Source organism: Macaca fascicularis, chromosome 18, assembly GCF_037993035.2.
Source record: "Macaca fascicularis isolate 582-1 chromosome 18, T2T-MFA8v1.1".
NCBI classification, from domain to species: Eukaryota; Metazoa; Chordata; class Mammalia; order Primates; family Cercopithecidae; genus Macaca; species Macaca fascicularis.
Window position 1 is genome coordinate 74,714,346 of NC_088392.1, and position 12,945 is coordinate 74,727,290.

Below are 12,945 nucleotides of genomic sequence, written 5' to 3' on the forward strand. Positions count from 1 at the left end.
GAAAATAAAAAACACATGAAGGGTGGCCAGGTACATGGGCTTATGCCTATAATCTCAGCACTTTGGGAGGCCAAGGCAGGTGGATAAGTTGAGCTCAGGTGTTCAAGACCAGCCTAGGAAACATGGCAAAACACCATCTCTACCAAAAATACAAACATTAACTGGGTGTGGTGGTACACACCTGTAGTCCCAGCTACTCAGGAGGCTGAGGTGGGAGATGTGCTTGACCCTGGGAGGCAGAGGTTGCAGTGAGCCAAGATCATGCCACTGCACTCCAGCCTATCTCAAAACGAAACAAAACAAACCAAAAACATCAAGGGGAACATACGAACTACAGTAGACTTCTACTCAGAAACTATGCAACTCAGAAGACAAGATAGTGACACCTTAAAAAAAATGAACAGGAAACCTGTCAACCCAGAATTATATACCCAGCAAAAATGTCTGTACAATGTTAAGGCAAAATAAAGGCTTTTCCAGGCAAATAAAAGCTGATATAATGCATTTCCACCAAATCTAAGCTATAAGAAATTATAAAGAAAGTTCTTCAGAGAGAAGGAACATGACACCAGATGGAAATTTGGATATACACAAAGACATAAAGAACGCTGAAAATGGTGAACATAAAGGTAAAATAAAATGCACCTGCTTAATATAAATCACTGTAAAAGACTATGTCAGCCAGATGTGGTGGCCCATGTTTGTAATCCCAACACTTTGGGAGGCAGAGGCGGGTGGATTACCTGAAGGCAGGAGTTTGAGACCAGTCTGGCCAACATGTCAAAACCCCATCTCTACTAAAAGTACAAAAATAGCTGGGTGTGGTGGTGCACACCTGTAATCCCAGCTACTCAGGAAGCTGAGGCACAAGAATCACTTGAAACCAGGAGGCAGAGGGTGCAGTGAGCCGAGATCACACCATTGTACTCCAGCCTGGGGGACAGAGTGAGATTCTGCCTCCAAATAATAATAATAAAATAAAAAATTAACAAACAGAAGATAATGTCATAATCTAAAACAAATACAGTAACAGCCTTTATGTGATATAGAACATATAGAGAGGTAAAACTGCTTTTACTTCGTGTTTTTCTGGTTTGCTGATTTTATAAGAAAAAAAGTCATCTGGAACTAAAGACAACAAGAGGAGAAATGACAGGAAAGAAAATGGAAATAAACTGTTGTACTATGGGAACAACTATACTCTTTCTCATACTATGGGAAAAGTGATATAATAAAGTAGACTATGATAATAGGTATATCATAAACTGTAGGGCAACTGATAAATATTTTTAAGAGGCATAATTAAAAAGTCAATACTGAAGGTAAAATGGAAGCATTAAATAATACCCAATAAAATGTTTAAAAAGTCAGGAAAAAAAATTTTTAAAAACCAAAACCATAATGGATAAATAGAAAAACTACCACCAAGATGAGGGATTTAAATCCAGTCATACACATAAATATATTACATATTTTTGGAAATCCACTTTAAATGTAAATACACAGGTAAGTAAAATGTAGGTTAAAAAGTATGGAAAAAGACATGCAATATAAGCATTAATCAAAAGAAAGCTAAAATGGCTAAAGAAACATTACCAGGGATGAAAAAGAAAATTACAAAACATAGTCCTTGCTCACACAATGTTCACAGAAAATTGTGCCTACACTTAGAAAGACCCAGTTTTATTCCTTTTAGTTTGTTTGTTATGTCTGCATTTTCTAATATTGTTATCAGAAGAAAAAAAAGTTTATGAAGGGTAATCTGAAAATATTTATGAAATAATTTTTAAAAATTTTCCACACTCAGTAATCTAGTAATTCTACTTACAACAGTCATAAAAAATAACAAACATATAATTCTTAAAGGATTTCCTCCCCGTCATTATTTATAAGAACTAGAAAACATTAGCATCCAATACCAAGGAAAAACTTGATGAAACTGTGATGTACTCATAATAGATACGTATACAGTCATTAATACCCAGGTTTTCAAAGACTATTTAAAGAAAGAGAATATGTTCAAATTATATTTCTGAGTAAAGAAAACTGGTTATAAAAGCAATATTAACAATAAGATCACAATTTTAATTTTAAATTACCGGGTCAAATAAGCAGACAAAATGATTGGAAAAATATAATAGTATGATAATGGTAAGCTCTATCTAGTGATGGAATTTTTTTAATTTACTCATTATAATGTTTCATATTTTATAAGTTTCCTACAATTTTACATTAAAAATATATTTAACTTTTATTTTAAAGAAGTTGACTTAAGTGAAGTCCACAGCTTCACTTCACTGGTGATTATGTGTAAGACTGTTAAAGGTAAAATAAACTTTGATTCATAAAGAGTGGAATTTGGCTGACTGCGCACTCTTTACAGAGAAAGAGAACAGTATCTTTTAACAATGTTTCTACGAAATGTGTAGGGTATTCACTTCCTGTGGAACGCCTTGGGGAAATGGTGACATGATTTGCAATCAAGTTAAAGACAAGGAAGACAATGATATATCATGCTGCAGCTGCAGGTATCCCCTATTGATGGAAATGCAGTAAACTTGTCTTGTGAGACTTCTGGTAGCTGAATGTCTACCTGAGGCATAAACACAATCATATAAAAATTATTGCATGTGGTATCAAATGGCCACCCAAAAAATTTCCCCCAGTTAGCAAAATACGCAAGTTTACTTTTTTCCCTGTTTTGGGTGGCTTCTTGCTATCATAGTAAAATGAACTTACTGTGGAACAAAATGGTATTTGCAGGAAAAGAGAGCCTTACAAGGTCAGGAACTAATTTATCTCCCTAGCCCATCGATTTACAGAGGCCTCAAGACCACAGAAAACTGAACAAAAGAGATCATACACGTCTCCTTATTCAGTCACGTTCTAAATAAAGTATGTAGCAACCCCAAAGTGTCTCACACATCATCCTAGCCCCATTCTCATATCCCTGGGTAAGGTCCCTGCCTCTCATTTCCACATATCGTGAATCTCCATAATGCTCTCCCCACTCCTTCTTTCTAATCTGGCCTACTATTGCCAAATAAAGCATCCCTAAACACGGCTGTATCATAGCTTTGACCATAAATTCTTCATTATAGCTTTTAAAGACCCTTCACAATATGGCCTCGATGTACCTAACCTACTAGTTCCTTATTAATATTCCAAAACTGAAGTGAAACCCATTTCAGACTCCCGACCTAAAGAACTGTAAGATAATAAATTTGTATTGTTTTATGCTGCCACGTTTGTGGTAATTTGCTACAGAGCAGCATACCATTATGTAATTTTCTCTGTGAAGCATTTCTTATGCTTTCTAGCCAGGTGTTACCTCTTTGATTAATTACCTTGCTATCCCTACAACAGTTATGTCTTAGCTTACAAACAGTCCCCAGTTGACTGTCAGCTTCCTGATGTCACAGAAGTTGGCTCACCAACCTTTCTGTCCCACCTCCCCCTACCAATGTTCTACATTGTCATAGTAACAGTGAATAGGTATCCAAAACTCTATAACACTGTAAGTTAAAAAAAAAAAAAAAAAAAAAGAAATTGCAGAACAGGATAAGCCAACTAGCAAATACAGAAAGAATAATGAAATTAGAATATTACCATTTGGCAAACATCACACTAATAACTAATTCATGTCATAAGTATCAATGGATGTTAAAACCTAGTAGGTGAAAATTTGATGAGAAATTGAGTATTTACATATTCTCAAAGTAACTCCCAAGTAAATATGTATTAATTACAAAGAGAAAAAGAGAAATTTTACAGTGGAGGAGCTTGGCACACACCACTTTAATCAAGTGGCCAAAATTACCACAAACAGGAGAGGGACAGATGGAATTTGCATACCACCTGATATGGTGCAGTAAGAACTCAGCATTGCCTCTGGGACACCCCTCTGTAGATGCATAACCCACATCTAATCACGAGGAAACATCAGACAAACCCAGAGTGAGGGGCATGCTACAGAACTGGTCTGTAATCTTCAAAAATACCAAGGTCAGAAAAGGCAAGGAAAGACTGAAGAACTGTTGCAGATCGAAGGATGCAAAGGAGGCATGACTACTAAGTGCAACATGTGATCATGGATTAAATCTGCAGGTTTTTCTGTTTGCTTGTTTTATTCTATGGGTGACTGGCAAAACTTTCATTTTGACAACTTAATCTCATATGGTTTATCAGGGAGGCATTCTGTCTGCGATTCTTGCAACTCTTCTGAATCATTAAAATCATTTCAAATTTTAAATAAAGTAAAAATATTCACAAGGTCAGTCACCATTCGCCTGAGCCTAATGTGTTCTAAATCACTTCTCACCTCCTATTTCCCTCCCTCATCCACACCCTGCAGCCCAGCATGTCACTCATAATATTCATAATTCCTAACTATGGTGGCAACTTCATGCCATCTTGCTTTAGTGCACACTGTTCCTTCTACCTCATATTTTCTTCCACTCTATTTCTCAGCTAAAATTTTACACACCCTTCAAAGACCAATTCAAACATGACTTCCAATATGAAGCTGTCCAAATAAGAAGTTGGAATTAACATCTCCCTCCCTGTGCTCCCGCAGCTCCACTGAAAGTTTCCCTTCCTTCTCAGAAGCCACGTATAGGACTTCAAGCAGTGTTGTGAAGAAGAAAGGGCAACAGTGTTCTTGATGTCAACTCACAGGGCCTGCTACAAAATCAGCACACACGTGGAAGGCCTGGACCAAGGGACCTGAACCTCTGGATGCCAGTTCTTCACCTATGAAACTGAAATAATTGACAACAACTTCACAAAGTTGCCATGAAAACAGATAAGTATGTGAAATTAAGTGACATATTGGGCATTAAGAAAAATGAGAACGAAAAACAGGAGGAATGATAAGCAGAAAGGTTTTGTTATTTAACACATTCATGCACAGGATGTTATTTGTCTTTAAGACAGGCTCAAGTGTGTCATAAAAGGGTTTCTTCTTATGATATTGCAAGGGGATTCACCCTTCACAGAGGCCTTCATTGAACTCCAGGCACCTTCCCATTTGCTAGATGATATTTAAAATGAAAATTTAATAGATCAACCATTTAATCAAGGTATGAGCAAGACAGTGGAGTGTAACAAAAATAATTCAAAGGAACTGTGAGTAAAATTTGGTGAAGACGATTAAAGCCCAGCAGTAAACAAAATTGCTTAAAGCTTGTGATGAGTAATGATCATGATGTCCTCTAGGATAGTGTGAAAACGTGAGTGCACCGAAGATGTTAGGCCTCTACTAACTGCCTAAGAGGGGAAATACTTGGAGCCAGAGATCGTAGAAGGGGCCCTGAGACAGGAAAACAGAATGCTGTGTACTCAGGTGGTTCACAGGCAGGAGTTTAAACATCAGATTTAGAAAGGAAAACCAACTAACATGATCTTCAGATATTCTCTTTCCTAAGACAAGGCTAGAGCTAGGGCTGCTTGATTGTGTGTGTGTGTGTGTGTGTGCGCGCGCGCGTGTGTGCGCCCGCGCGTAGGGAGACAGAGTGTGTTTAATTATAGCAAAACATAACAAGATCAAATACTGTTCATTTCAATGATTTGTTTCTAACTGTTGTCAGAAAAAAAGTGTTTGCTATATTTGCTATAGCGTGTGTGTGCGCGTGTGTGTGTAATTGCACTTCTGAGAGCAATTAAAGTGCTTGAAAGTAGAACAGCATATGCCAATTTGTAGAGCTGCCCCTGGTGTATACCCTAAGTTTCACAGATTCCAGATAAAAGAGCTTCTTCAGAGACAGAGGTCAGTTTTTAAAACACATAAATGATAAAATATAAAGATGCTTTTCACTGACATAAATTTAATTCCAAATTCCAGGTGTTAGCTACTCTCTTCAATATCTTTCTAGAGAAGGTTTAAACATATGCCAGAATCTTTTCTTCCTTCAGGAGAAGCAAGCTGCTGGAATTTTAGCTGAAGTTATAAAATGACAAAAAAAGATGTTAGATAGACAGAAAACTGTCATAACAAAGCCTTAACATTTGAAGAACAAAGTTGCAGAACTTTGTTGAAGTTTTAGTCGAAATTATAAAATGTAACTTCAACTAAACTGAAATTATAAAATATAACTTCAACTAAAATTATAAAATAAAGTTATAAAATGCAAGTCTACAATAATGATACCAATGTCATACTGATATAAGAATAGGCATAGGCATAGAGACCAATGGAACAGAATTGAGGGTCCAGACATGAACCTAAACACCCACAGTAAATTTATTTTCAACAATGATGCAAAGACCATTCAACAAATGGTGTTGGAAAACTGGATAACCAGAAGCAAAAGAATTAAGTTTAACCTCTTCCTCATTTCATACACAGAAATCAAATAAAAATAGATCTATTGGCCAGGTGTGGTAGCTCACACCTGTAATCTCAGCACTTTCGGAGGGTGAGGTGGGAGAATCTCTTGATAGATAGTGCTAAATCCTCAAAACTCTGAATTTGGCAATAAGTTCTCAGATTTAATACCAAAACCACAAGCAACTATAGAAAAATAAACAAACTGGATATCATCAAAATTAAAACCTATTGTACATCAACGGACATTATTAAGAATGTGAAAATGCAACCTGTAGAATGGGAGAAAACATTTGCAAATCATCTATCTGATGTGGGTTTAATATTCAGAACATATAAAGATATACAGTGTAATAAATTAATAATACATAGATAATATAATAAAGACTGATAAATGGACTTAATATTTAAATAACAATATCCAAATAATAATTAAAAGACAATCCAGCTGAAAAATGGGCAAAAGCCCTGAATAGCCATTACTCCCAGAAAATATACAAATGACCAACAAGCACATGAGAAGACGTTCAACATGATTGGTCAATAAGAAAATGCAAATCTGAAGCACAATGAGATACTACTTCATAACCACTAGAATGGTTTTAATCAAGAAAACAAAATAACCAGGTTTGCCAAGGATGTAGAGCAACAGGAAGCTTTTTGTAATACATTGCTGGTGGGAATATAAAATGGTGTAGGTACTTTGAAAAACAACTTGTCAGTGCCTCAAAATGTTAAACGTAGAATTAACCATATGACCAAGCAATTCTACTCCTAGGTATATGCTGATCTAGAACTAGAAATACCATTTGACCCAGCAGTCCCATTACTGCGCATATACCCAAAGGATTATAAATCATGCTACTATAAAGACACATGCACACGTATGTTTATTGTGGCACTATTCACAATAGCAAAGACTTGGAACCAACCCAAATGTCCATCAGTGATAGACTGGATTAAGAAAACGTGGCACACATACACCATGGAATACTATGCAGCCATAAAAAAGGATGAATTCATGTCCTTTGTAGGGACATGGATGAAGCTGGAAACCATCATTCTGAGCAAACTACCACAAGAACAGAAAACCAAACGCCACATGTTCTCACTCATAGGTGGGAATTGAACAATGAGAACACCTGGACACAGGGCAGAGAACATCACACACCGGGGCCTGTTGTGGGGTGGGGGTATTAGGGAGGGATAGCATTCGGAGAAATACCTAATGTAAATGATGAGTTAATGGGTGCAGCAAATCAACATGGCACATGTATACTTCACGTTGTGTACATGTACCCTAGAACTTAAAGTATAATAAAGAAATATTTTAAAAAAGAAATAAAGATATATGTCCACAGAGAAAATTGTACATGAATGCTTACAGTGGCATTTCTAGTAATAGCCAAAAGGTACAAATAAACCAAATGTTCATCCACAGATCAATAGGTAAACAAACTGTGGTATGTACATACAATGAATGTTATTCAGCCATGAAAAGGAATGAAGTACTGAGACATGCTACAACTGGAATGAACCTTGAAAACACGATGTCAAGTGAAAGAAGCCAGATACAAAAGGTCACATATTGTATGATTCCTTTCATGTAATATATCAAGAATAGGAAAAGTCATAGAGGCAGAAAGCTGATTAAAGGTGTCAGGGCAATAGGGGTATGGACGGGTATAGGGAATGTCTACTTCATAATCACAGAAATCTTTACAGGGAATAAAAAAATTTTGAAACTAGAGAGAGCTGGTGGTTGCATAACCTTGTGAATACATTAAATACCACCAAATTGCACACTTTAAAATGGTTAACTGTATGTTGTGTGACTTTCACCTCAATAAAAAAAAGAATAAACTACTTAGTAGCAAATTTAATAAAGTAAGTACTAGACTTGTAAATTGAAAACTACAAATTATAATTGAAAGAAAATTTTAAAAGGCCTTGATAAATGGAAAGAAGTCCTGTGTTCATGGGATGAGAAACTTAATATTGTGAAGAAGACACTACTCCATCAATTGATCCACAGATTCAGTGCACCACTTCAAAACCCCAGCTGGCTTTTTCTTTGCAGAAATTTACAAGTTAATTCTAAAATTCAGATGGAAATTCAAGGGACTGAGAAGAACAAAAACAATTGTGAAAAAGAACGATGCTGGAGGACTCATATGTTCCAATTTGGAAATTTACTACAAAGCTACAGTAATCAAAGCATGATACTGGTATAAACTGGACATACGAACCAACAAAAAAGAACTGAGAGTCCTGAAATAAACTCATACTCTATGAGCAATGGATTTTCAATAAGGGTGACAATAGGGAAATAATAGTCTTTTGTAACAAATCTTTATGATCTTAGATTAGGCAATGCTTTTGTAGACACAACTAGCATGTTAATGATGGCACAGTTCTGGACCTCTAATTCCAAATGTGCTGCACAGAATTTTTCTAGGCTCACTCAACGCCAAGACACTGAGCCTATTCATGAAGCATAGTGAGAACAAGCTGGATGCAGTGGAGAGGTTATTTCACCAGATGAAAATGGTAAGAAGCATTCCACGTCTCTAGGCACACCAACTCAAACCACATACTCTTGAGATCTGACGAGCATTTCATCTCATCTTAAGGAACATTATTCTAAAGTTAGTTTTAGCCACTTTTACAGAAAAATAAAACAAATGACTCTAAATCTCTCCATATATCAAAATCAAAATTTAAGGTGTTAAATATTTCATAAAACCTTTCTAGACCAAACAGGCATTTTTTAATAATTTGTGATTTGGGTTTGGCTTCTTTATTGTTTTTAATTCTTGAAATTATCTTCACTAAATTCAAGAATTTGATGAGAAATCCTAGTATTTTTCTATATTTAAGGCAAAAACATTAAAAAACAGCAAAAGTATGAATCATTTGAAACAAAAGAACATTTGCTCCATTCTAGAACGGCACATCCCTTACTCTACATTTCTTTCTGTACATTTTTCATTGAAAGAAAATATCTGTCTGCTCGAACACTTGTGTTAAAAATACTAAGATTATACAGCCTGTACGTCTAATTCATTTTTAAAGTAAAAAACAAAGGGACTTGACAGAGCAAGTCTCTAAACATTTCATAATATTTCTGTAATGAGAAAAAATAAATAACTCGATAGAGTCCTTATTTAAATGTTTAGCTAAGCTGTTAATTTGATTTGCGGAAGGAGGTCTGGCAAGTTCTGGAGACCCATTGGTAAGTTGGTTCTTACTGCTTAGATTTCTGTACTTCTACATTTAACTCCAAAGTTAATTATATTTAATAATCATATCGTTCAATTAATTAATTAAATTATTAGATAAATTATGTAAGTAGAAATAGCTAGTTTTAAATATCAGTATTCAACAATGGTACCCATTTGTTGGATAAAAATTTTTAGCAACTTTGTTTTAATGGCTGCCTAGTACATCTTTTTTTTTTTTTTTTCTTTTTTTTTCTCTTGAGACGGAGTCTCACTCTGTCACCCAGGTTGGAGTGCAGTGACACGATCTCAGCAACTGCAACCTCCACCTCCCAGGTTCAAGCGATTCTCCTACCTCAGCCTCCTGAGAAGCTGGGATTATAGGTGCCCACCACCACACCCAGATAATTTTTGTATCTTTAGTAGAGATGGGGTTTCACCATATTGACCAGGCTGGTCTAGAACTCCTGACCTCAGGTGATCCGCCCACCTTGGCCTCCCAAAGTGCTGGGATTAGAGGGATAAGCCACCACACCCAGCACCTAAGACATCTTTATAAACACAGTTCATCTTCATTATGGGGAAGGAAATGCAGGTTTCAGGCACTTGGTGGTCAACAGAATCTCACACAGCATTTTTATAATATACCCTGTATTAAAATACGGTCTTCATAAACAAAATAAAAATGAGGATTGCCACTTACACAGAGATGACTTCAGAGAAAGTCCAGGCAGTCCACTCACCTTGGGGTGCTATCAGAGTTCTTCCATTCTCCTGACACCAACCAACTGGCTGGATGTAAGGGCTATTAACATCACACCTGGAGAAACAGAACTCTATTTTACATTCCGTTTTACTTAATGCCAGACAAAGAATTCAAGAGTAACAGTCATTCTGGATATCAAGAGATACCACAGAAAACAGTACTTCACAGCTGGAGAGAATTAGAAGGAATTTTCAGTACTGTATTAGTAGGCTGTTACCACACTTCTCTTTCACATAAGCTTCTTGAAATTTAAAAGTATAAAATTAACAGGGGATTGGCAAGGACCTGAACTGCCAGTGACGTTCCCAAAAAAAGTGAGTGAGCATTTTAATAAACTTCTACCACTTCTTGCTGGCAGCAAGAGAAAATATTAATAGGACAGCCCAATCAGACTGCAGATGACATTTTTCCTCCCCGTCCTTTTCAAAGAACCCAGAATATTCTGCCTAAGACACATATACAACAATTCCTCTCTGCTTTGCCTCTGAGTTCAAAGGAGAAGACAGGGCCCATCAGGCACATGAAGAACCACTGCCTCAGGCACGGACGTGGAGATTACTCAGGACATATGTGGAGAAATGCTGTAAAAATTATTTTTGCCATGACCTCTTGCATATTTCAGGTTTTTAATCCAAAAAAAAAAAGAAGAAAGACCCCTTTCAACTCATGCCATATTATTTTAATGGCATGGTAGCATACATTTTCTCTGCTCCCCATACACTTTCGAAGAATTCACTCCCATTTTCCTAGAATCTTTCCTTTTAAAAATGTGACAAGGTACATTTAAGGTTTTTCAGACCAAAAAAAAAAAAAAGAACCATACTGGAAGTTTTTAGCTTCCTCTTCACAGAAATGTTTTCCTTACAAACTAGACAAAATACAGCAAAGTGTCCTTAACTGGTTATATTATTTCAGACGAGGCTTCACCGGGTAACCTCTACAGATGGAGAACTTTCTAGGGCTCTTTAATGCGGTCATTCACATGGAAGAGAAGGAAGTGAACAGTCAACCACCAAATTCCGGATGCTCATCACTATTACAAAAGCAAGAAGAGCAACAGTGCTAGAATGAAAACAAATTCTTAACATCAAACATATGAATACACAAAAACAAAACACACATTCGTATCTCACCAGTAATCGTAACTATCATCCCAGTTGTCAAAATGCACTAGTAAGCGATCTTCAACAATATCTGCTATGGTCGCCACACACACCAAGGAAGGGTTCTTCCTGTCGACGGCTTCCAGCTTCATTCCAACCTGAAATTCTTTAGGCATTGGCCCATTCTAACGCAGCACCAGCAGGGGAAGAAGCACAAAAAGAAACAGGACACCAAATAAGACTGAGCCACTGTCAAAACTTCTGTGTTTACATCAGCAAAGTCTGCAGTTGTCAGCGCTTAGCCTCTGGACAAAGCCAGCAAATGCCTGTAAATATATCTGGCAACTGTCACATAGTTTATGCTCATAACAAAGGCCCAGGAAACCAGTTTTCCTTTGTGCTTTTGTCTTTTCTTGTGCAGGGAGGTTTTCTTTCCCTTATCATCTTCATATTTCCCTCTTTGATTCTTAGAATAATTTGCATTAATTTTAAAATATGATGTTTACATAAGTATCAAATAATCTTCTCTGCTTCCCATAGGCTTCTAAAGTTTCCAAATGCCACTATTTGAAAAAGTGGTGAAGATACACTCTAATTAGCACCAAAGTATCCTTTCAATTTGATTACTCAATCTGAAAATAAGTGGCTTTTTCAATATTTAAGGAATACATGCTTAAATAAAATTATAATTTAAAATGTGAATTTATACATATTTATATACATTTAATATATAATTTAAATTTATAATTTAAAAATGTGAATGCTTTTTTATTATCTGTACTTTTTTAGTATAAAAATACCATGAACTATGATTTACAATAACTTAACAATTACAAACCCACCCTTCATATATCTATAATTAGCCAGTCCTGGGATTTAGGGAGTACACATAATATCTGGGGACTAAAAGAGGATTTTTTTCTCTACTTCTCTTTTATCAAACCCTGATGTTTACTCTCCTTCAGCACATTCTAATTTTACAGCAATTTCACATTTTAATAGCTTCTTTTCTTGATACAAATCTATGAAACATAAGTAATAATTGTATAACACTGCTTTCCAGATCACAGAAGTCATGTCTAGAGAAATTCAGTGAGTGGCCTGCACAGTGACACCGCCTGCCGGTGGCAGAGTCAACTTCTGGGGTTGCAGCTTATTCTCCTCTACTGAAGGTTCACCAGATTTCTGGGGACACAGATGGCATAAGAAGTGTGATCTACCCAGATCCTCAGAACACTCCTTCAATTAGTACAAAATGTTACTCTCGTTTTCATTACACTTAAACAAATCTAGGCTGGGTACATTCAAAGCCTACTTAGAGTATCTGCTGGTTTCAAAACACCAAAACCAAGATTAAAGGATTAACTCACTGTAAGAGAAAACATTTTTAAAAGATACTTTTAATTTTAGTAGGCTTTAAACATAAAGTTTTTAACTTTTCCCATCTACTTGAAGTAGTTATACTTTTAAAGGAAGAAAACCAAGATATGCCCATAAGAAACTGACGAACTAGGTGAGAAAAGTCATAGG

General features: G+C 36.1%; 1 protein-coding gene across 30 annotated transcripts in view; it reads right to left on the reverse strand.

The window, feature by feature from the left end:
* The window catches only part of L3MBTL4 (L3MBTL histone methyl-lysine binding protein 4), a 448,773-nt gene that overhangs the window by 266,398 nt on the left and 169,430 nt on the right, over nucleotides 1-12,945 (reverse strand). For all 30 annotated transcript variants that reach the window (XR_012427319.1, XR_010582936.2, XR_012427317.1 and 27 more), the window contains 2 exons: nucleotides 11,446-11,600; nucleotides 10,290-10,366 (listed from right to left, as the gene is read on the reverse strand). Coding sequence is in view for 23 of the 30 variants with exons in the window: in XM_065534193.2 (XP_065390265.1) it covers nucleotides 10,290-10,366; nucleotides 11,446-11,600 (232 nt within the window). In the remaining 7 variants the exon portion in view is untranslated. The remainder of the gene's footprint in view (nucleotides 1-10,289; nucleotides 10,367-11,445; nucleotides 11,601-12,945) is intronic.